Source organism: Mytilus californianus, unplaced genomic scaffold (genome assembly GCF_021869535.1).
Source record: "Mytilus californianus isolate M0D057914Y unplaced genomic scaffold, xbMytCali1.0.p SCAF_3, whole genome shotgun sequence".
NCBI classification, from domain to species: Eukaryota; Metazoa; Mollusca; class Bivalvia; order Mytilida; family Mytilidae; genus Mytilus; species Mytilus californianus.
In genome coordinates this window covers 43741336-43766139 of record NW_026262679.1, presented here as the reverse complement: position 1 = coordinate 43766139, position 24804 = coordinate 43741336, and the positions used below count along the sequence as shown (strand labels likewise).

The 24804-nt window shown below is 32.7% G+C and overlaps 1 protein-coding gene across 3 annotated transcripts in view; it reads left to right on the top strand.

Moving 5' to 3' along the window:
• Nucleotides 1-222: 222 nt before the first annotated feature.
• The window catches only part of LOC127734636 (hillarin-like), a 43540-nt gene continuing 18958 nt past the window's right edge, over nucleotides 223-24804 (top strand). Inside the window, exons 1-9 of one of the 3 annotated variants that reach the window (XM_052244617.1) lie at nucleotides 223-268; nucleotides 2087-2152; nucleotides 4659-4844; nucleotides 5106-5341; nucleotides 7481-8603; nucleotides 9348-9525; nucleotides 10978-11255; nucleotides 11479-11658; nucleotides 13768-14049. In XM_052244617.1, coding sequence (XP_052100577.1) covers nucleotides 2087-2152; nucleotides 4659-4844; nucleotides 5106-5341; nucleotides 7481-8603; nucleotides 9348-9525; nucleotides 10978-11255; nucleotides 11479-11658; nucleotides 13768-13821 — 2301 coding nt within the window. In that variant the 5' untranslated portion in view covers nucleotides 223-268 and the 3' untranslated portion in view covers nucleotides 13822-14049. Of the gene's footprint in view, nucleotides 269-2086; nucleotides 2153-4658; nucleotides 4845-5105; nucleotides 5342-7480; nucleotides 8604-9347; nucleotides 9526-10977; nucleotides 11256-11478; nucleotides 11659-13767; nucleotides 14050-24372; nucleotides 24718-24804 lie in introns of those variants that run through there. The other 2 variants (XM_052244620.1, XM_052244618.1) reach the window with 2 other exon arrangements.

Here is a 24804-nt window from a genome sequence, read left to right as displayed (position 1 = left end):
AATATTTAACTAGTACAATGATAATTGATCCGTGCCAACAATATCGTTTACAGTGACAGAGAAATAAGAGAACTTATGTCGAAAAGACGAACTAAAGCGGTTAACGAGCCAGTTATTAACTAAATATCAAATAACCGTTTAACTTATATAAAACAAAAGTATTTCATTGTAACCAAAACACGTGAGCTATTGTTTTAAATAATCGTTCAATCATATCTGCTCGAGTCACCTGATACTTCCTTCATCAAACTTTCACACAAGTCTTACGGTTTGTATCATTTAGTTATCAATTTTATGTTATTTAATTACAATAGTTATGTCAGAGGCATCGCGTATTCGCAATTGCGCGATTGCAGAATATTTTTTGACAATTTGTTTCAAATATTTTTATACATGTGATTATCTTTATAGCATACTCCTTTGTTATTTTCATTATAATGTTGTTACTTTAAATTGCACACAGAATTTGATTATTTAAACATCTATGAACATGAATAAAACGGGATTTACTAGCGCTCACAATACTACTTTTCTTGGAATTAACATTTACAAGATGCATCGATCTGATTGATCAGCACTGATTTTCGAACTTGTCCGAGATATTTCTGTTTAAACACTTGATATAAATTTCATGAAAATCCATCTCGCTCACATTCATTATATATATCGTCCCGAGCATGCATGAATCAATCAGTCATTCATCATATTTTAAAGGGGCATAACTTCATTAAAAAAAGTTGATCGGCGCTGATTTTCGACTTTGTCAGAGATATTGCTGATATAAATCGTTGATATGATTTTCATTAAAATATTGCAGTAATTGTTATCATTAGAGCGCCTCCAAAACGGAACAGGTGGACTGCAGACATAACCTTTGATATAAATTTAATAGAAATATGACAAGAATTACACGTGTGACAGCGCTTGCAAAACCAGACGGAATGACACATGAATGTACGGACGGACGGTATTTCTATGACCGCTCACCGCGTTGCGGCGGGTTGGAGGGGTCTTTAAAAAATACACTTAAAGGTCAACATATTGTCCTTATTAACAGTAGACAGGAGTCTATACAATATAAGCTCTTTATCGCCCTGAGTTTGAATATTAATTGTTTAATTTATAGATTGCACCCCTCATTTTAAAAAAGTTCAGTCGTAGTCTGATGGACTAACAAAGGGTACGCAAAACATACAGTAAAAATAAGAAAAAGCCTTTAATTTGAAAAAATTGGAAAAAATGCCAACACAGGAACAAACAAATTTTGAATTTTGAAACTATTATGAAAAATATAAATACTAATAAGAAAAATGTTCGCAGTTGTTAACATCAAGCTTATATATTATTTAACATGCCACTCTAATATCGATTGCTGTTTTTCATGGAAGATTTCATATAACAATGTCATAAACAATACAGAAAGACACGATGCAAAAAAAAAAAAAAAACATTTAAGTCCTGTTTCAAAGTATGCAATGACCATTTATAATATTCTGAGGGGGGAGGGGAGTGGTCGCATGGGGTTTTTCCTAGGACCAATATTTTTCGACTTTAATCAAAACTTAACTATTTTCAATAAAATAAAAGAACAAGAATTTTGAAAACTCAATGTTGCGTTTATTTGTTTCCCTAATTTTTGACTTATCTAAATTTAAAAAAAAAAAAACGCCCCTTCACCCAAAAAATAATTATGAATGGTTTGTGCCCTCTTAATTAACGAATTGATATTCATCCATATAATACCACATATAATAATGCAACAGCAACAGTATTAGTGTGACCTTTATAGAATTTCGTTTTTCATTTTGGCCATGGTATATTGTCTTTGTTTCTTCGACTTATGATTTTTGATAATCTCTTTGGAATTTTCTGACTTTTTTTTTATTCCTTTAACTCAAACCACTTGCTTTATTTAATGGCAATTTAATCATTTAATATAAAACTGTTACGGTAACTGTAGACAAATGTCAATACCATAATAAAGCAAAAAACATTCAACACACATCGTTTATTCTATGAAATATTGAAAAATCTGGCTAGTCATCGTTAGAGACCCTCTAAAAGGCTAACTTATTTTTTTTTTCAGATGGGAAGTGCGTGTACAAAGCCAAATTCAAAATTCATAATCCCGTTGGAGAATGATGCCGACGAGGTAATACCATCTACTTGTAACACTTCTCAAGGAATGCTTGGCACTGGTCCTCTTCGCACATATATACATGTAGCTCACAACATTATGCAGAGCTGATGAAATAAGATTTTTGTGCGCCCTTTTTGCATAATTTTGTTTTGAGCAATTGAAAATTTAACAGGTATTTTAACGTATAGTATAAGAGATAAGGCTAAATTGTCATGTATTTGCAGGCGGTTATTTTTAGTTCTTGAATTTTTCAACAATTCACAGTATCACTCACTTTATACACAAATGGGTGCAGTCCTAACCTGTACAAAAGTTAACTTGGAGTAGACTTTTTGGCTGCTTTCCAAGTTAACTTAAGAAATGTTAAGCAGACAAGCAAGTTAACTTCATCGGTGGTAGACCAGACCTACATGTATCTACTTTTATGATCTGACAATATTATAGCTGAAAATGGAATGTTCTGACAATATAACCGTTGAAAATGCAATTTTGATAGATTTTCAGTAAATATTTAGTATTGATCTTTAAAAAGCAAAGGATAAAAGTATATTTCAAACAAAAACCAAAATTCTAATAGCATAAAGATACTTACAAATTGGTTTTCAAATACAGTTTTATTCATTTATTGTCTGTGTATTTTTCAATGAAAAGTTCTACAAAAACAAGTGTAATTTGCAACAGTCAATCAAATATGAACATCAAACTCAAAAAAACAAAAAAAAAGTTGTTGTAACAATATGATAGATTGTGGAAGACTGAATATTGGTCTATGTTGACTATATGTTAATTTGATGTTTTTTTCATCTCCCTCTCTTTTCTTGTTGCTGTCTCATTAACAGTTATTCCACATATTAAGTATAATATCTGTTTAAAGCACTCCTTTTTTCTGGAAGTGAAAACTCACATGAACGTCTGATGACAAGGTAACAATAACAGTTATATGACTTGCTGTAGAAAGGCTGTTATGTTTGATACAAAATTTTTACTGCCTTTATACTTCACCACTTTTTCAAACTGTCTGTAAAGAATTAAACAGTTGTAATAATCATATTAGCTTTTCAAACAATGGCAATGTTCAGGGATTTGAAATAACTAATCATTTCATATCTTAAACAAAAAAAATCGTTTTTAAAGAAACACGTACGAAAAAAAAATATAAAAATTTATTGATTGGAAGGGAATCTATGGGAAAGTCCTTTTTATTTATTCGTAGCTTTCTCTAAACTCGATGCGATTTCAAGCATTACACTATATAGCGTCGAAACCAATATGTTTACCTTTTGATATTGGTTGGTTTCTCATTACAGCCTACACCTTTATCTACAATTCCTGAAAACAACTTACAGAACTGCAACTATTAGTATATTAACTATCTTAAGCCGGTGCTAGGGACCGTCTTAAACATTGTGGTTACAGTGTTTTTTTTTTGCTCCGTGTTGAAGGCCTTTGATATGATGAATAGCAAAAAAAGCACTGTTCCTTTGCTTTTTGTGTGTTTTTTGCTGTGCATGTACTAATGTTGTGTCATGGATGGATACCCCATATCCTTTGTGTTTCTATTATCTTAAATTCTTTTAAGAACATGTTTCTATCTTATCATGTGAATCTTTTTATTATGATTACGTTGAAAATATCAAAGTCCTTAGTACCTGACTGTGTATAAAATATGACTCAGTGTTTTATATCTTGAATTGTAATTTTCTTTTCTTTGTTATCGTCTCTCCAATAGGAGCCTATAAATAAAATAATATTCACATGTAAGCCTTTTCTTCTTTTTTTAGACCTTAATATATCAAAATTACTTATCATAACAGGTTTATTTTTCTGTATGGCATTATCTCATATTTACAAAATCGCACCATGTTAACTGCCGATATTAACATTTATGATTTGTTGCAATAAATGAATATTTGATTAATTGGTGATTGCTTTACGGCACATCCGCACAAAAAGGCTATATCGCGGCGAAAATGAATATTTGATAACGCGTTATATTCCATGATGTTTGATCACTAGGAATAGAACATAAATATTAGTTGTTAGATAAATACAAGATGTTGTTAACAAAATTGAATTATTTGAAATAAAATACTATTTCATATACAATATCAATATAGACATCATTTGATGGTTTTTCAACCCCATGTGTGGTGTAGGGTGTCAGGAATCTACATCATCATTAGACTATCTTTCAGTGATTTAAAACAAATATAGACATCTGGGTATGCATTTTGTTCATTGTTGAAGGTCATACGGTGACCTATAGTTGCTAACTTCTACGTCATTTGGATTCTGGTGGAGAGTTGTCTCATTGGCATTCTATTTTTGATTTTTTTTGGCATCATTAGACCAATTTACTCTATTAACAAATAGAAAAAAAAAGATAAAACAGTTTTCTTTCTATTTAACTGTATTGATCTGTGCGTTTATGAGTGTGTGTGGGTGTATTTGTGTGTGTGCAAACGTAGGCGTTTGCGGTTATGTGAAAATTGCTAAAAAAGACATTTTGATTTCTAAGGTGAGAATTGTAGCCGTTGAAGATGGTTATCCTGATCCTAGACTTGTTTATAGTATGACAGACAGGAGAATAACAAGAGGAGCTACAATGTTTGCTGATTGGAATCCTAACGCAGGTAGTGAAAACGCCGACAAGCATCACGTGTTGCCAATGACTAAAGCGGAACTAGACAAACATGCTAGAAAGGTAATAATCATTTCTTTTTTTAACATGTTTTCACATTCGCTGCTTACACAATAAAAATACCTTGCCGCTTAAAATTTAATAGCATACACATTTATTGTAAAATAATGGTTAATCTTTATTTATCAAAGTAAACCAACAGAATTCGGCTATTTCGCGAAACATCAGATTTACTGTAATATTTTTGACCGGACACGACTGTGCATTCTACCCCAGTCTAAGTTGTTGATATATCGAAATTTCAGTTTTATGTCTCTTTTGTAGACTCCAAAATCAGCACTTGACAGCTTTGATGACTTAATTGCTTACTTAGAAAAGCCGTTACAGGGCAAAGTATCAAGGGATGAGGCGATGGTTAGAGCTCTTCTTGTTTGGTTAAGTAATCAGAAGATCGAGGGTTTTAAATCAAAGAAAGGTAGAACAGACACTCCTAGAGGATTCCTTAGTCTTCTTGGGCAAGACCGGACTACACATTCTACATTTTTTACAATACTTTGCAGGTAAGGGAGCTACCATTTGATTTTTATGGGGGGTAGGTGCTAGGATGAAAAATTTTGTCCTGCATTTTTTTTAGTTGTAATCTCTGTCCTGCCTTTTTATTTTTCACTCTATTCGGTCCTGCCTTTTTTTTACTAGTTTATCCTGACTTTTTGTACATAAATTGTCATCCTGCCTTTCTTTTTGCCGAGTTGCTCGTCCTGCCTTTCGTTTTTTTTTACTCAAAACTCCTGTCCTGCCTTTTTTCAAATTTCATCCTAGCCCCCATAAAAATCAAATGGTAGCTCCCTAAAATAGATTTCCTGATTGATACTTTAATTCAGATCAGAGTCAATAAAAAATAGGACTATATGAATTTGTTGCTTTTCTGAATTTACCTTCACCAGGAACACTGAAGTTTAAAAAGATAAAAGCCCGCCAGAGGGATTTATTATAAGTACTTGACCATAAAGAACCTAAAAGTAATCATGAACGAAAACCATCTAAGGTCAACTTTGCCATGTTGAGATGGGAACCTTCGTGGTCACAGGACACTTTTAGTGCCGGATTACAACAGATCACCCGTATTCTCAAAGCCCGTTTTAGCGAAAACTTACTAAATTGAAAAATACCAATTTGGTTTTGTTGAAGTGGAAATAAAAGTGTGCAAATAATCCAATAAAAAAAGGTGCAGAATATGCCGGATTCCGTTATAGGATAGACAAAGTATCAAATGCCAAGAAATATTCAAACAACATAAAAAGAACGAACATGCAGTTCTTACTATAAGTCTATAATCGATACTATAGAGGTTGATACATTAAGAGCCCGTTATATATGTACGATAGCTGGAATATATATTTATACTTGGGTTCAGAAAAGGATAGTTAAAATGAGATCTGGGAAGGGGGGTGCAACGTACTAGAATTCAAACTCTGATTACTGGATTCTAATAAATATGATATGTCAATATTGTGTTGTTTTGACATTAATAAATATCATTCTACAATTCATATTATACGTGAGTAGAAAATGGATTAATTTTCCGTCGCTAAAATGGACACTGATGATTTTTATTTTTTTCTAAATTTGGTTAAAAATGTTTTGCTAAAACAGGTTATACTTTTCCCACTAAAATGTCCTCCGCCGAATCTCACCCATTCAATTTTGGTCAATGCTAGTAGCTGAACTATTTATCCCTTGTATTTCCTGCTATAATAATTATGAATGTATAAAATAGGTCACCGTTTATTTGGCCATAAAGACACGTATAAAACTTTTAGACGGCCAAGAATAGATTTAAGTTTGGTTGAAGTGGAAACAGATATTGTATTTATTGAAACGACAATATCAACTTAACATCTAGCAATATCTTTATTAGAATCAAAGTTTTTGTTACTTCATAAGATTTCTTCCGTGTCATGATTGGGTTATTCGTCTCCGTCAATGTCTATGCTCTCAATTCAAGTCCGCTTTTGAATTGTATATGCTCGTTTTTTAGAATAAGGAGTTATGGTATGATTGCCAATGAGACAAATATCCCTTAGAGTCCAAATTACTCGGATTAAAGCAACTTTAACAAAGAACAAAACCCATACCGTATTGTCAGCTGCAAAAGGCCCCGACATGACAAAACGAGAAACGTTGCCAACGAATGAAGCAATAGCTTTTTTTTTTGACAAACAGAATAAACAAAGAACAAATATGACAGTCAGCAACCAACGACAACCTCTAAATTAAAGGCTCCTGGCTTTAGACAGGTACATACATTTTGTTCATAATGTGGCGGGGTTAATCATGTTTTGTGCGCTCAACCCTCCCCTAACCTTGGAAGACAGTGGTGTAACAAAACAACATAAAATCAGTTAGAAATTGCTCGACTCATAAGATTGGCTCGAATCACAAAGACAACTAATACGAAGACAAATAACAAAAAAATACCGAATTCAGAGTGCTTGCAGCTGCTAAAAGCTAGTTCAAACCCAATAACAACTAATAAATATCATGTTCTCCCAGACTAATGATCTTCCAGACTAACTGCCTAGTTCATATTTTTACTTGAAAACTATTTTAACTTTATGAAACTTTTTCGTTCAAAATTTAATCTTTAAATTTGTAATTTTCAAACAATATTTAAATGTTTCCAATACTTTGCTTTGTAGGAAAGCGTATATTAAGTGTGCACAAATACACGGTGTGTGTAAGGCGGGAGATTATCAACCGGGAGACAGGGACAACAGGCGAAATCAATGGAATGCAGTTTATCTATACGACTCATGGCATATGATACATCCATTTTGGGTTTGTCGGGCAGTGTTTGGAAAAGAAGATGGGGGTTGGATTAAATTGGAAAAAGGTGGAAAATCCGTCGGAAAACGACAGAAAGCAGATCCTGGGGTGGTGCAGAATGCCTTTCAAGAACATTATATCATGCCAGACCCTAACCATTTTCTTTATGAATGCCACCCGGATGATAAAAAGTGGCAGCTGGTGCTGAAGCCAATTACAAGAGAACAATTTTTTGACCAAGCTTATTTACTACCTCCGTTCTGGGAATTAGGTATGAAACTGTTAAGTGTAAATGCATGCGCCCTTAAAACCACAGGAAGTGCAACAACTATTACATTTCAAGCCCCAAAAGTCACAGCAAACGAATTGAGTATGGATTATGATTTCTTACTAAAAGAGGGAAGTTCAAGTGTGGATGAAGAAAACAAAATGCTGAAAGCAGAAAACATGCCACGGTTGGTTGCGAAAATAAGAAACGGTTCCGAATGGAATTTCCATATTCAATTTCCAGTAGAAGGAATTTATAAAATAGTTATTTATGGAGCTCCTGAAAATCAGCATGTGATGCGATTATGTGAATTTCAAATAACTTGCACCGAAAAATCAAAAGACTGTCGATTGACACCGTTTAATCCTGGCATTTTAGGATTTGGTCCAGGTCTGACATGTGAAAAAGCCGGACTGCTCCTTCCATCTCACCAAAATGGTCTTGTAACAACAGAAAAAAGCAAACCTATAAGAATGAGTTTTCTCCTAGATAGTGAGGTTTCTAAATCACTGAAAGTTAAAACGGAATTAGTTGATGCAGATTCAGAAGGATTGCTGTTACAACAAAGTGACGTTACAACTATAATTGAAAAAACAGAACTTAAAATAATCACAACAGTTGTAAGAGAAGGAGATTATGGACTGAAGATTTTTACAGGAAGTAGTACTAGTAGTATGAGTGTTGTTTGTAACTACTTCATAACTACATCTTATAAATTCACCTATGAGGTTAGTATATGACATTTGTATCGATTTTTCATCGTCATCGTCATCGTCATCATCATCATCATCATCATCATCATCATCATCATCATCGTCGTCGTCGTCGTCGTCATCGTCATCATCGTCATCATCATCATCGTCGTTGTCGTCGTCGTCGTCGTCTTCATCAACATCATCGTCATCATCATCATCATCATCATCATCGTCTTCGTCGTCATCATCGTTATCATCGTCGTCATCATCATCATCGTCTTCATCATCAACATCATCGTCATCCTCGTCCTCATCGTCATCATCATCGTCATCGTCATCCTCATCGTCATCGTCATCATTGTCCTCATCATCATCGTCATAAGCGTCATCGTTATTTCGTAATATTACAAATATACAAACTAAAAGGATCACCATCCTCACCATCACTAAAATGAAAGGTTCACAAATCTTTTAAAGCTGTTAAAATATGTGACAACATCAGGTGAAACTCTACAATAAAAACAAGTTATACAGCTGTTGGTGTAACTGGTGATTGTATGTAGCAAAAGTATTGAAATTTCTTTGATTTGCAGATAATAAACCAATAGTTTTGACTTCATTAAGTCAACTTTTGTATATTTTTTTGTCAACAAGGAACTTTTAACATTTTCTTTTATATTTTCATTGGCATGGAACTTTGAAGCCTTTACATGTTCCTTATATCTTGGTCGGAAAAGCAAATACAATATACAAACTACTATTCATTTCATATTATAGAAGACAAACAAGCGTCTGGCTAGACAAAATCTGTTGTCATGTATCGAAAATGGTAAATTCTCAGAAATAGAGAAAATAGAACAAGGAATTAGCAGGTGTATAAAGGAGAAAATCCCAGAAACAGACTCTGATATTGAAAACGCTCATAGGAAAGTCCAAGTTTTAAAGATTAAAAAAGGTAACTTCGATTCGAACTGCAAAAAATGCAAGACACTATTATATTTGATTTTTTTAGCTTAATATTGTTATTATATTTGTTCAAAAAGAAAAATCGGATGAGATATTTTTTTCAAGATAATGAAGTCTCCTGCTCTATATGATATAACTCAGAAGAGAACAGAGCATACAGAATTATATCATAGATTAACTGTTGTATTGTTAGCATTGCCCAATGAATGTCCACTCTACATAAATTTAAGAAATCAGCTCTTTGAAAACATTCAACACTTAGTTGCTTTTTCCATAGAACATATTTTATTTGGAACAGACGAAATTAGTGTTGAACAAAACACAATCCTTTTCAGAAATATACATAGTTATATACGCCATACAAACAGATTCTTTGATTAATATTGCTGTATCTTAAAGTGTACTCGAATCCAACTGTAACTGTTTAAACATAATATATTTATTGTATATACTTTTCATATTGTACTGAATTATATAATTGCTGTCATCTTGAAATTTTGTATATTGTACTTATTTGGAGAAGATTATTTTAAGTTGTTATAACTTGTATCCAATCCTATTGTATATCTAGACAATAAAATATGTTTAAACTAATTGCCCAATCCTATCTATGGAAGAAAATAATTTGAAAGAATGATATGGATAACTCGTTGTTTTCCGTATCAGTACCGATATCACCCCGATATTCCCTTCGACACCCGAAGCGTTAGTCTGAAATGTGGTAGAGATAATCAGTCCCAGCTTTTCCCGATTTGAACTTGGAACCAATCATGTACCTGGCCTAATATGGCATAATTATGTAACCTTACTATCATTTCACACTAGCAAAATTAGGTATACCAATCCTATTTAATATATGTAATAAAGTCCTATATTAAGTTGTGATATAATCAACCTGGCATACCTTCCTTTCGTCTAATTTATATTTTTTTGTTGGTGATTAATTTTTTAATGGTTATACCCAACCAAGCCCGTTTCAATTTATTGTTATTAGTTTTTAAAAGAAATACTCCGGTGTTCAATATGTATACATGCCTTGAATTCTGGAAATATCCATATGAACATAAAAACACAATCTGTATTAAGAACTAATCATTGCATGCGTGTAGCGCAGGATCAAAATTTTTTAAATGAAGAAATTGTGCACAAATTGTGGCTTAGCTCTCGCGCGTCTATTTAACAACTGTGCACATGTTTTTTCAAAATTATTTTTTGAAATCTCTAATTCTTTAATACCTGAGACTGTTAAAGTAGTCCCAGATCATACGAACTGAAATGCAAAACTATATTTAACTTTTTTAGTGTTCTCTTAAATAGTTTGTTTTGTTACGTAGTTGAAGCCGCGCCCACTATTTTGTTTATTTATATTCACGTAGCATTATGTAAAATGAAGCAACCGTAGTTATTGAAATATTTCATGATATCTTTAATGATATTGCAGATATCCATGATGCTTATATGAGAAGACATTTATTAACAACTGAGACGACTATTCTCAAGATACAACAGTCACAATATATCAGGATATTTACAGAAAGTGTTCAACATTTGGAAGAATATGCTATTCAACTAAGAAATCTGGAGGGATTTACACAAGAGTTACCGGATATCCTCGCTGCTGTTGGTGAATTTAATCATGCGCATGTTACAAATGAAATGGTGGTTAATACATTGGTTGCCTTATCGGTTTTGTTTGGGGACACACAAAAACCAATTGAGGTAAAACTTCATTTTGTTAAAACGTTTATTTTTCAAAGAAAACGTACAATTTTTTTAATCTTTCATCAAGTTTACAATAATTTACAATCAATTTTATATATCACACCACGAACACATTAAAGTCTTTATCATAGAACTGCCAACGAAAGATTTTCTATCTTGAAATATGCATTTTTATTCAAATATTAATGGTAACCATATTTTTTTTTATTCTATCTAACAGAAAATAGATGATATACCAGCCCTCGCACGTGATACAAAGCATAAAATTCAACTTAAAAAAGATACTGTTGCGTCATCGTTAACAATAGAAGATGCTAGGCATGCGCAAGTCGTCATTGAGAAGTACTCATACAAACAAACGAGGAATGTGAATGTCGCAGCTGCATCCATTCATAGATGGGTAAGTAAACAATAAAATGAAACAATTCAGAACTTGGGTCCACAATGCTCTTCAACTTCGTTTTTTTATTTGGCCTTTTTAACTTTTTTATTCGAGCGTCACTGATGAATCTTTTGTAGACGAATATATAAAATTATATATTTAAATATATATATGCACAACCATGTAAAATCTGCAAATTTGCGGAAGCAAATTTTGTTCTTCCCTCGCCGAGATTCAAACTTGGCCGAGTGGTCTAGAGCGCTGGACACTAGACTTGTTTATATATATATATACAAGTCTAAATTGAAAACAACGTTCAAACCTATGATCGTGTTGGATAAAAACCGCAATTTTTATACGTGTGCATGCAAAAACAAATTTCTTGGTAAAGGGGTCTAAATACAGCACAAACAACATTTTCCAAAAGACCAAATGAGTGAAAAAGTATATTTTAACAAAACGCATTTGACTAGCAGGTCGAACAACTGATGTTCTTAAACCCTGCTGACTGCCATTGGCGATTGCCAAATAAACGGTTCACCGATGTAATAAATGAATCTTAGTAATAAATTTAATACTAAACAGAAAACAATAAACTTGCGGAAAAGATGGTATACCGCAAACAAAAGGTGCAAAGGTTTTTGTACACCATATCCGGATTTCGACAATTAATGTCTCTTCAGTGATGTTAGGAATCGAAACGGTATTTGGAAGGCCATATAATTTAGGATAGACTCTTGAATTTTGAAAGAGTCAAAATAGGATGAACGGATCATATAAACCCGAAGGCAAATATAATACAAGCCCAAACGAAAAAATATAAACAAGTCTAAATTGAAAACAACGTTCAAACCTATGATTGCGTTGGATAAAAACCGCAATTTTTATACGTGTGCATGCAAAACAAATTTCTTGGTAGAGGGGTCTCAATACAGCACAAACAACATTTTCCAAAAGACCAAAATGAGTGAAAAAGTATATTTTAACAAAACGCATTTGACAACTGTTCTAAACATCAGCCCAACAATGTTAGATGTATAATGCAAATTGCACAAACCAATTACAATATAAAGCTTTCGCATATTTTTTGTTCTTCCCTCGCCGGGATTCGAACTCATGCTACAGAGATATCGTGACACCAAATCGCCTGCACTGTATCCGACGCGCTTGACCACACGACCACCTAGGCTTCACAATAATAAAGCTTTCGGTGGCCGGGTGTTACCTTTCCTCGTCAGTTTTAATCTAGCGTCGTAATACAGTACATGATATATAAGGCATGAAGATGGAATTGTTACAGATCAGCTGAAATATCTATTGTAAAGGATCCTACAAATTAATGCAAGATACAGTCACAGAAATAATTATATTTATAAGTACGTCTGAACCAGTGACAACTCTACAACAGATTTTTCAATCGGATCAACAGCAGTGATGGTGATACATGGCTGTGTACATTCTGTATATACAACTCGTCTAAACATCAGCCCAACAATGTTAGATCTGTAAATTTGCTTTCGCAAATTTTTTGTTCTTCCCTCGCCGGGATTCGAACTCATGCTACTGAGATATCGTAACACCAAATAGCCTGCACTGTATGCGACGCGCTAGACCACACGACCACCTTTTATATATATATATATAAGTCTTAATTGAAAACAACGTTCAAACCTATGATTGCGTTGGATAAAAACCGCAATTTTTATACGTGTGCATGCAAAACAAATTTCTTGTTAGAGGGGTCTAAATACAGCACAAACAACATTTTTCAAAAGACAAAAAAGTGAAAAAGTATATTTAACAAAACGCATTTGACTAACAGGTAGAACAACAAATTTTCTTAAACCCTGCTGACTGCCATTGGCGATTGCAAAATAAACGGATCACCGTTTATTTGGTCTCTTCAGTGATGTTAGGAATCGAAACGGTATTTGGAAGGCCATATAATTTACCTCAATTTAGGATAGACTCTTGAATTTTGAAGAGTCGAAATAGGACGAACGGATCATATAAACCCGAAGGCAAATATAATACAAGCCCAAACGAAAGTCACACCTTTAAAGTTGCTTGAGATCTGCTTGAGTAGTAATATTTTTCAAACGTTTATTGTTATTGCATATTTTTCAGGTTACTGATGTCACATCTACATTGATCAGTGGGAGATCGGAAGGAGATGTATAGTGGTTCCAAAATCAAAGAGACAATATTATGTTAATAAATAGAAGTTTACGCTACATTTGTTTCAGTAAAAACTTATGGCCAATTTTTCCCATTAATTGCTTCACTCATACTGGTGGAATAATGTAGCTTGTTAAATTAACATATTGAAGTCTACATACTAAACACTGACATCAAAATCTGATGTTTAATTGTTATAACAACAAAAGAAGTAGAATTTTAAAATTGTAACTTTTTTTCGCTTTTTCTGTTTTGTTTTGTTTGTTTGTTTGTTATTGTTAAAGGAGCACCGAGTTAACTCAAACTATTGAATATGATTCATAACATACTAAACTAATTACCAGAATTACAAAAGTTCCATAGAAAACAATTATCATAAGCAATGTTTGGTATGGATTTTGCAAACGAGAAAACTAACAGCCTAATTTATAACAATACAACTTACGATAAACAAGCATGAAGACATGAACCAACGACAACCACTAAATTACAGACTCCCTACTTCGTACAGAATCATAAAGAATGTGGCGGGGTTGTATTTGTGAGCGCTCACACCCTAACCTAGGACAGTGGTGTAACAGCACAACATAAGAAGAAACTGTAAAATTCACTTGCAAATGGCTTAACTCAATTGCTAAGTACGAAGGCAAAAAAATAAACATCTAACATAAAATCAATAGATACCAAGCACTCAAATACTCACAGTTAATGGAAGCTAATTTAAAGCCAACTGTATTGGCCGATGATATTGATGTTGTTAGATTATTCCAATGGGAAAAAAGGTTTACCGAAGGCATCTGTACTGGTTCTTTCTTGGACGAAGCGGTTTTTATACGATTTCTAAAATTTCTAAAACTTTTCACTTTTTTCTGTTTGAAATCATAAAATAACCTTTAAAGAAGAAAAATTGTACAATTTTTAGGTATTTGAAAGCATTTATAGGTCAATTTTGCTGTAAATAGCATACCAAACCTTGTTTTAGAAACTCTCAAGCAGGGTATAAATATCTAACAGTACTGGCATCATTAAATTTCATTCATGCCAAATTATTATATAAAATCCTGCTAAAAATGTTTATTTGACTTATTCGCATTAAAAAATATAAAGCGATACATTCTGAGGCTATCATATAAAGCGCAATATTTGGTTACAAGGGCGAATCTAATGGAGTACAAATTTAAGACAGAAACATGTCTTAGTGTCAAAATGTGTATATTTGGTTGCTAAAGACAGTAAACAATAAAATTAACATGTATTGCAATCCTAGCAATTTTTTTCCCTTCAGAACTACATTAAGAACCTAACAGACTAAAGATTTGTGGTAAAATTTATCTTAAAAAGTGCATTTCTGTGCTTTCTGATGTGCCATAAGGTAGCACTCCACAGTTAGAAAAAAACATTAAAATTGAACCACAAAATGTTTTATCATCTTCTTTTCCTGGCTTTCTAATACATTAACCTAACTGTTTGTGTTATACATGTGCATATGTATGTAATCAGTATCTTCCATAGATTTGATTTTTAAAAGTTAAAATGGACCATAAAATATTGCAAAAAGGGAGGTAAAAATGTCACATATTTCCCCAAAATTTGGTTCAAACTAGAATTGCAATGCCTTTCAGTGATACCTTTTCAGAAACTGTTGATATAAATCTACCAAATGATCAAATAAAAATGGGTGTCTTTCGCCTCATTTTTTCTTAAAATTTAATTGCAAAGTTCGTGCGACAAAAAGTTGGAAAAAAACATTACAATAATTGCCGGACCAATATTTGGTATGGATATGAAAATACGGACTGTCATACAGAAAACAGCCCATATAACATACATTACATAATCTTGATGTTCCTATAAACCCACTATGAAGGCTATTTTAATCTTCAGCTATCCAAAAATGAATTTTATTCTACACTAGCTATCATATTTGAAAAATCCACAGGGGCCAAAATGCGAAACTACACACCTAACTGTGGAGTGCTACCTTAGGGGCAAAAAAAGGGGAAAAACAAGGTTGTCCTGGTTAATGGACAAATACTTTAGTACAAAACATAATTTAAAGCAGTGTAAGGGAGATAAATCAAATACATCATTGAAATTATCTCCCTTACACTGCTTTTAAATTATGTATAAAGTAATGGTTAATGAACAATTAAGATAATTTAAAACAGTGTAAGGGAGGTAATCCAAATACAACGTTTTTAAATTATGTTTAAAGAAATGCATATTTATAAAGGAAGACCAGTAAAAATATATGCAAATGTTGCATCTTTTTTTTTACAACAAAATCCATATGAAAGATTTGACACTATATTTTAAATTCTATTATAAAATAGATTAAGTTAGCGCTATGGTAAATTTAAATGGGTAATTATGGTTGCAAACTCCATTGGAAATTTGAATTGAGATATTATGACCATATCTTGGAAAGAATTTTTTGGGGGAAAAAAGGGGGGGGGGTTTAAAGAAATTGTGGTGGTCAATTTTTTCTCATTTCAGATTTCAGAAATTAAAAAGAATTATTCTTCAAATATTATTTTTTTTCAAATTTCAAATATTGAAAAATTTCAAGAAGTAATCTTTAATTGCACAGTATGGCGCATTAGATTTGTAAAATCTTTGACCACATTTATTTATTTGTTATGCCGAATCTAACCGTGTATTTAGATTTTTAATTTTGGGTCCAGTTTTCAAATTGGTCTACATTAAGGTCAAAAGGGTCCAAAATTAAACTTTGTTTGATTTTAACAAAAATTGAATATATGGGGTTCTTTGATATGCTGAATCTAAACATGTATTTAGATTTTTGATTTTTGGCCCAGTTTTCAAGTTGGTCGAAATTAGGGTCCAAAATTAAACTTTGTTTGATTTCAACAAAAATTGAATATATGGGGTTCTTTGATAAGCTGAATCTAACCATTATTTAGATTTTTGATTTTTGGGCTCCGTTATCAACTTTGTCCACATTGAGGTCAAAAGGGTCCAAAATTAAACTTAGTTTGATTTTAACAAAAATTGAATTCTTGGGGTTCTTTGATATGCTGAATCTAAACATGTGTTTAGAATTTTGATAATGGGCCCAGTTTTCAAGTTGGTCCAAGTTGGGGTCCAAAATTAAACTTTGTTTGATTTAAAAAAAAATTGAATATATGGGGTTCTTTGATATGCTGAATCTAAACATGTATTTAGATTTTAGATTTTTGGCCCAGTTTTCAAGTTGGTCCAAATTTGGGTCCAGAATTAAACTTTGTTTGATTTCAGCAAAAATTGAATATATGGGGTTCTTTGATATGCTGAATCTTACCATGTATTTAGATTTTTTATTTGTGGGTCCGCTATCAAATTGGTTCATATTGAGGTCAAAAGGGTCCAAAATTAAACTTTGTTTGATTTCATCAAAAATTGAATATATGGGGTTCTTTGATATGACAAATCTAACCGTGTTTTTAGATTTTTAATTTTGGGTCCCATTTTTAAATTGGTCTACATTAAGGTCCAAAGGGTCCAAAATTAAACTAAGTTTGATTATAACAAAAATTGAAATCTTGGGGTACTTTGATATGCTGAATCTAAACATGTGTTTAGATTTTTGATTATGGGACCATTTTTCAAGTTTGTCCAAGTTGGGGTCCAAAATTAAACTTTGTTTGATTTCAACAAAAATTGAATATATGGGGTTCTTTGATATGCTGAATCTAACCATGTATTTTGATTTTGGACATTGGACCATAATAGGTAAATTAAAAAAATTGAAGTTCTTAGACCACATTCTTTCTGTGTCAGAAACCTATGCTGTGTCAAATATTTAATCACAATCCAAATTCAGAGCTGTATCAAGCTTGAATGTTGTGTCCATACTTGCCCCAACTGTTCAGGGTTCGACCTCTGCGGTCGTATCAAGCTGCGCCCAGCGAAGCATTTTATTACCTCTGGTACGGTTATCGTTTTGGGTCAGATAATGTTAACGATCATGTTGGATCTTGAACAGCATGCATAATCTGTTTGTTTTCTTTCGTTCTTCAAGGCTTTCCCATTTTAATGTTTTGACCATATTTGTGACACAGCCATGTGTATGTTCAGTGTTGTTGTTATGCACAAATCTTACTGCTCATTTCTGTACCTGCTCTATCGCATTGGTCTTATTTTGGTTTGTTGGATTTCTTTGCATTGTCTTTATAATCAGAACTGACTTCTTTCGTATATTTCTTATTTGCTGACCTAATTTCCCATTGTACTTATTGTTATTGTCTCTTATACCTATCTATAAATGTTTTCTATTTAGTTTTTCTGGCCTTCTTGTGTGATCTTTGTTTCTGGTTTATTTTTAGTCAGATAGTTGTATTAATCCATGGATGGATATGTCTTCCTTGGGTCATTTTATGGTACTCTCTTCTCTATGGTGGTTAGTTATGCCATATTGAATGACTGCCACAAAGATTCAACAATTCTGTCTCTGATGTTTTTGAATGTTGTAATAAAAGTTTGAAGATTTTCCTTTATTTTGTGTGTTTCGAATTTTCCATATGTATATTTTCCTTCTGACTGGTTTTGGTTTTAGTGGTTTACATCCCATATCTTGTAGGACATTAATCATTGTCGCTGTTTCCTTGCATCTTCATTTAAATGATGGGTGAGAAATTAAGAATAAAAAAGAAGATGTGATATGATTGCCAATGAGACAACTCTCCACAAGAGACCTAATGACACAGAAATTAACAGCCTTCTACAATGAGCAAAGCCCATACCGCATAATCAGCTATAAAAGGCCCCGAAATCACAAATGTAAAATAATTCAAACGAGAAAACTAACGGCCTAATTAATGAACCAAAAAATGAACGAAAAACAAATATGTAACACAGCAACAAACGACAACCACTGAATTACAGGCTCCTGACGGGACAGACACATACATACAGAATGTGGCGGGGTTAAACATGTTAGCTTATTCAAGGGATCAATGCGTTTACATGGGTCGTATCCTTTATGGGGTCTATAAACAACATTGCTGTAAAAATAAGGAAGGGATATCCTGTTTTAACAAGAATTCCTCAAGAACACCCAAGATTCCTAACCAATTTTTTGTATACTAGTATATAAAAAGTAATAAAAACGGTTAACTAAATTAATTAAAACTTCTAATTTGATTGATTTTTTTGAAAGGGAAGCTACACTGTAATAGTAATGACAATATTTGAAGAAGAACACCAGTCCTGTAGGCTGAGTCCTGGCTTTATGGCCACCAATATTTAGAAGAAAAAAAAGAGTTAGATTAGGGCAGAACACTTGTCTTGAAGCTTTCTGTCGTAATTTCGCCTTTAAGGGTTCGTAAATGGCCTGTTGCAAGGCTAAATTTCTGCCCCCCCTCTAATATATCATTAATTTCCAGTGGCAGTCCAAACTTCTCGCCCTGCATCGATTCACCGCCGGTCGATTACTTATTACAAGAACTACCTCTTGTACTAATTGTTAATTTGTTTTTGATTTTTTTTTTTAATGAAACTTAATCCCATTGTAACAAGAAAAATATTGCAAGGTTGTCGATTGCCTTATATTTATAGGATCGTGACATTTCTTGCATACCAGATGGGAAGTGCTATATTTTCCATTTCTTTATACTCAGAAGAGAGAGTAAACACGCGTACGAGTTTAAATACCACATCTACCGATTCTATGAAGAAGATTTTTAATTACAACTTGTGCCGGACTATTAGGGTGTCGGACAAATGAGGTGTCGGACCAATGGAATGTCGGACTATTGGATTATCGGACCAATGGGCTGTCGGACTATCGGGGTGTCGGAATAGCGGGGCGATCTCAAATCATTTAATCAATTTCTGGTAACGAAATCCATGACTTAATAAGGAGTAGGTTCGATAATGCGTTATGTGTCCCATATTTCTTGCAAACATTTTTAATTAGAATTTATTGACCTATACTAGTATCAGTAAATCATAGCCAAAGCACTGGCTAGATCGGAAATAGGTCTTTTAAACATTTATTACCAGTATTAGCGTTCTTTGCATGACGTCACAAATAGCCCTTATCATTTTTGCTTAACTACATCATACCTGTAAAAAAAAAAGGGCAAATGGAGGGAACAGAAATATGTACTTGTGAGGTGTGCTCACGATTTTTTGTTTGTTCATTTTTTACTAAGTTAGATTAAAAAAAGGTAGAGCGATCTTTTTTTTGTATTCGTTGCACTCACATGGTCTATATAAGTGGTCGAACAAACTACTGAAATTCGAGTGTTGAAGATTCTTTATGATTTACTGAAAAGATTTGTCGAACATTTTGAATATTTCCATAATGCCAAAATATCATTCAGCGATACATATTTCCAAAAGTACAAAGATTTTTTGTTTTTATTTCCCAACAATGTACGTGTATATTGCTTTATTCCTGCACGCGTAGACATTTATTTTATTTTAATTTGCAGCTGTTGCTTTTAATCTTTTACTGAAATCGACAAACGCAGATTGCGATGAGGACCCAAAAAATAACCTGTTGTGTGAACAGTTATTTCAATATTACCGTTCGCTCACCCATAGGAGCAGGATCTCAGAACAATTAATTGTATACTATACAAATTAAGCAAAAATGTGTGTGATTACAATAATAGTTGGCTGATAACGGGATGGATGTAATTTCTTTCAATATAGTTTTTGTTATGGTTAAGAGAGTCATTCTTGTGGTAAATCTTTTTGGTAATAATTCAAATTAGTCAAAATCTATCAAAATTGCAGTTCGAGTCATCTTTAGAACTTGGAACTTTTTTTTTATTTAAACTTAGATCCATTCTTTTCTACGATATAATACATTATGTTTATTCCAGCAGAAACATATATATTGACATATACTGTTCCCAGATTCTAGTTACAATTTCTACAGAAACGTTCATCATACGTAATAATGTTAGGTATTTCCTAACATTAAAGCTTTCTATGCAAAATAAATATTTGTCTACTATTTGTTGAGTTTGTTTAGCTCTTCGTCATCTACCCAATGTACCATTAGTATGAATTAAATCTGCTATTTTAAGTGAAAAACATCCATTATTGATTGAGCTTGTTCGATAAGAACATCAATTATTGATTCAGGAAAGATACTGGGTTTTTTTTTTATTTATCACTGAACATAATAAACATAAAACTGATTTAAAAGTGTTATCACAAGTCAAAATAAATTTCTTACGATGAATTCTTCTGACAATGTTTTTGATAACTGCAGAGTAACTCGTCTCATTTCAGACAAGTGGATCGTTTTCGCTGGTTTCACCATAACGATATATGTCACCGTTGTCAATGTTCTGCTTATTTTCATATTTTTGAGGAAAAAGTATTTGTCGTCAGTATCAATTTTACTAGCAGCATTAGCGCTAACCGATGCCTTTACTTCTATTGGAATATTCATTCCTGATTTTACTATTTACGCTTTTGCTGGAATGACATTTACAGAAGGAAAAATGAAATACCCGTTCTGTTTAGGCTACTTAGTGAGTCTATATTCATCAAACATGTTCCATTTGATGTCAGTTGTCAATACAACTATTTTGTGTTCACAAAAAGCATGTGTAATTTCGTTTCCTATATGGAGTAGGCAGCATATACACAATTCCTTCTCCTATATAAGTATCGGAGTTACATTTATCATTTCGATGTTCCTTTATTTACCTCGAATATTGAAAGCTTCATTGTACTTATATTCTAATCAATCCGGAGTGTGCTGTGCTGCATTTTCAACTCGATTTGATTTTTGGATAAAAATGTCATCCTGGAGTGTAACATTTGTGTATGCATGTGCCATATTTATCATGGTAACGGGAACTCTCTATATATCATGCAAACTTACTATTCTGAGGAAAACGTTTCAAGGCAACACAGTTACTCGGGCAAGAAACAAGCGATCTGCACTCCTTGTAGTTATCATATGTATTATATTTATTTGTTCAGAATCAATAAATTATCTAATGTGGTTACAACGTACATTTTCATTTTCAATTTCTCAGTTCTTTCAAACGACTGTTGCTCCTTACAGTTATCTTCTAATGACATTTGGATTTGCCTCAAATTTCGAAGTGTACTTAGTAATGAGTCAAAATATAAGAAAGATGATATGCGAATGTTTCAAAAAAACTATTCAGGAATAAGTTGATCGAAACAAAGTGATATCGTATACAAGTTGAAATTATTCATCCTTCGTCACAAATGGAATTGTTAAACACACAGACCCAATTATCGGCTACAATAGTATCCGTGTTCCCGTATGCCATTGGGAGAATATAGAGTTTCCTGTCGTGTATAGCATATTTGTGTGTTACCAATTCTCATTGCAATACAATTGATTTTGGAATGGTGTACAGCAGATTTTAAAATGGTGTACAGCAGATTTTAATCGGTAATACCTTTTGCATCTGCAGAACCGATAGTTGGTTATTGGGTATGAACAAATAGATGAAACAATTAAATTATATTGCTTACATGTATTAAGTGTTATTGTATATGTTATTATCAATATGGGTTAGATATGGATTCGATAATAAACATGTATTTACAATATATTGTTTATTGTTTTAAACTAGAAATGTATATGTTTCCGAAGTCACAAAGCTCTTTTGTGTTTGCATCAGACAATAATTGTATAAATTTGAGAGTAAATTGCCTAGACTAGTCAAATTTCTTCATAATACGCAATTCAATGTATCGGCTACATTGATATATACAATGAAATGCAATCACCACAGTCACTCAAATCACAGGTTAATCTACTTCCATCATTTCTATCATAATCAACACAGTTAGGAGAGGGTAGATTGCTAAAAAAACACGTTAAACCCCGCCACAGTATGTACTTGCCTGTACCAAGTACCAAGTAAGGAACCTGTAATCGTGTGTCTGTCATAATCGTTTATTGATGTAGTTTTAGGACGTCGGTTTTTCTTTTTTGTATCTATGGCATATTGTTATTTTCACTTCTGATAAAACCATGCATCAGTATTAATTTTCTGATTTTAGCGATTATTTTTTTTTTATCTGATTTTTTTTTAAATCATTTGACTCAAACATTAGTCAATTTCAAATTGTAAAGATGTTTTGAAATTTCATGTTATGAATTTAACATGAAATTTTAAAACATTTTCACCAAAATTGCTAGGTCAGGTAATACATTATAATAGTCAATAACGCTCATACATCTCCTTACTGCATGTACAATCAGGATGACGTCCATTTATATTTCAATGCCTTTGGTTTCAATAAATGTATACTTTGTAATCAACAAAAATACAGGATTTTGTAATACCATTTACTGTCACATGATGAATGTAAAATAGATTTTTATAAGAAAATCCAGGTACACAGTCAACTACATTTCACGAAAGACAAAACTGTTGTGCTATATCATCGAAGAAGATGAAAAAAAAATCTACCTTAATTTCATAATTCATTTCACTTTCTGTGGTTATTATTAATCCATCGCTACTAATGCAGCAAATTCAAAGCTTGTGAGTCACAGTTTGATATTTGTTATTAGTTTAGTTTTGACTGATCTGTATTTTTTGGCTGTAATGATTTTATTACTAAAAAGATGTCTTCTGATCAAATACTTATAACGTGTTATTTTCATTTACTAGCACAGTTTCGATACCACTGCTGGAGGTCTGTTAGACTCCGAGGGTATCATCAGCTCAGTAGTCAGTGCTTCAGTACGGACATGACTTATAACACATCTATTTTTAAAGTTGCCCATTGCTCAAGGGCGAAGTTATTAAGAAAGTAAGATTCCAACTCCCTCCTGCAAAAGTTTAAGGTTCCCTTTCTATGTATTTATACATCCCTGGCTTCCAAATGTTAAGGCTTGCTCGTTAAGTGGAATGTAAATGAAGATAGAGATTCGGGCTCGTCAAAATAAAATATATGACGTGTTATTTTCATATACTAGCACTGGGTCGATACCACTGCTGGTGGACTGTTAGTCCCCGGGGTCATCATCAGCTCAGTAGTCAGTGATTCGGTGAAGACAATAATTTCTAAGCTGCATAACTTGTGTCCGATCCTGTTGTCATATATTATTCCGACAATGAAATATGTTTAAACTATAAGTGATTTTGTAATGACATGATTTATAACATATTTAAAAAAAGATCCCCGCTGATAAAGTATGAAATTATTAAGAAAATAAGGTTTCTACTTCCTCAGGCAAAAATGACCTAGTAAGATTGATGTGGCTATTTTTTATAGGGACCTTTAAGTCATATACCTCCTAACGTTTCTACGCGTTTAGGCATCCCTGGCTTTCAATTATTTATGTTTTAGCGTTCCGGATGAAGGTAATCTATAGAAGAGCTTGGGACGAACGAATTTTATAAAATTTATAAACAGTTACTTAATTTTTAAATTTTATTTTGAATTTCAAATTCCAAAAAAAATATTGAATTCCGATTTTTGATAATTCAAATACGAAATTGAATCGACTTTGATTTTCATAAAATGCAGATATCGAAACTAGAATATTTGTGTATTTAATGTTTTACGCTTCAACCGGTATTGATTAACCAAGCAAGCCATTTTCTCTGGGTAGTTTATTTTCAAGTTATATTTAATTGTAAATCGATTCTGAAAAGGAACAAAAGATGGCAATTATCAAAATTTGATGAAATCAATGTTTTTATCTGCAGTCAAAAATCTGTTTAATCTGCATTATTGAACACAGTCAAATTTAAACGCCGTTTGTGTTGACGATATATGAATTTAAATGTGTTAGTGCATGAAAAGGTAACTTAATAGATTAAAGCTATATCACGACTGGTAATCTACACACGCAGAACAATCGGTTCTGCAATGAAAACCGTTAGAGGATTTTCCGGTTATGCTTGAGTGGAGTAATTGTCACCGCTTCGAAAGGTATGTACATTTATAAATCGCAATTTTTTAATTCAACTGGTCAAAATATTGAAAATCGGAGAATGCTATGCTGTGGTGAATACTTTA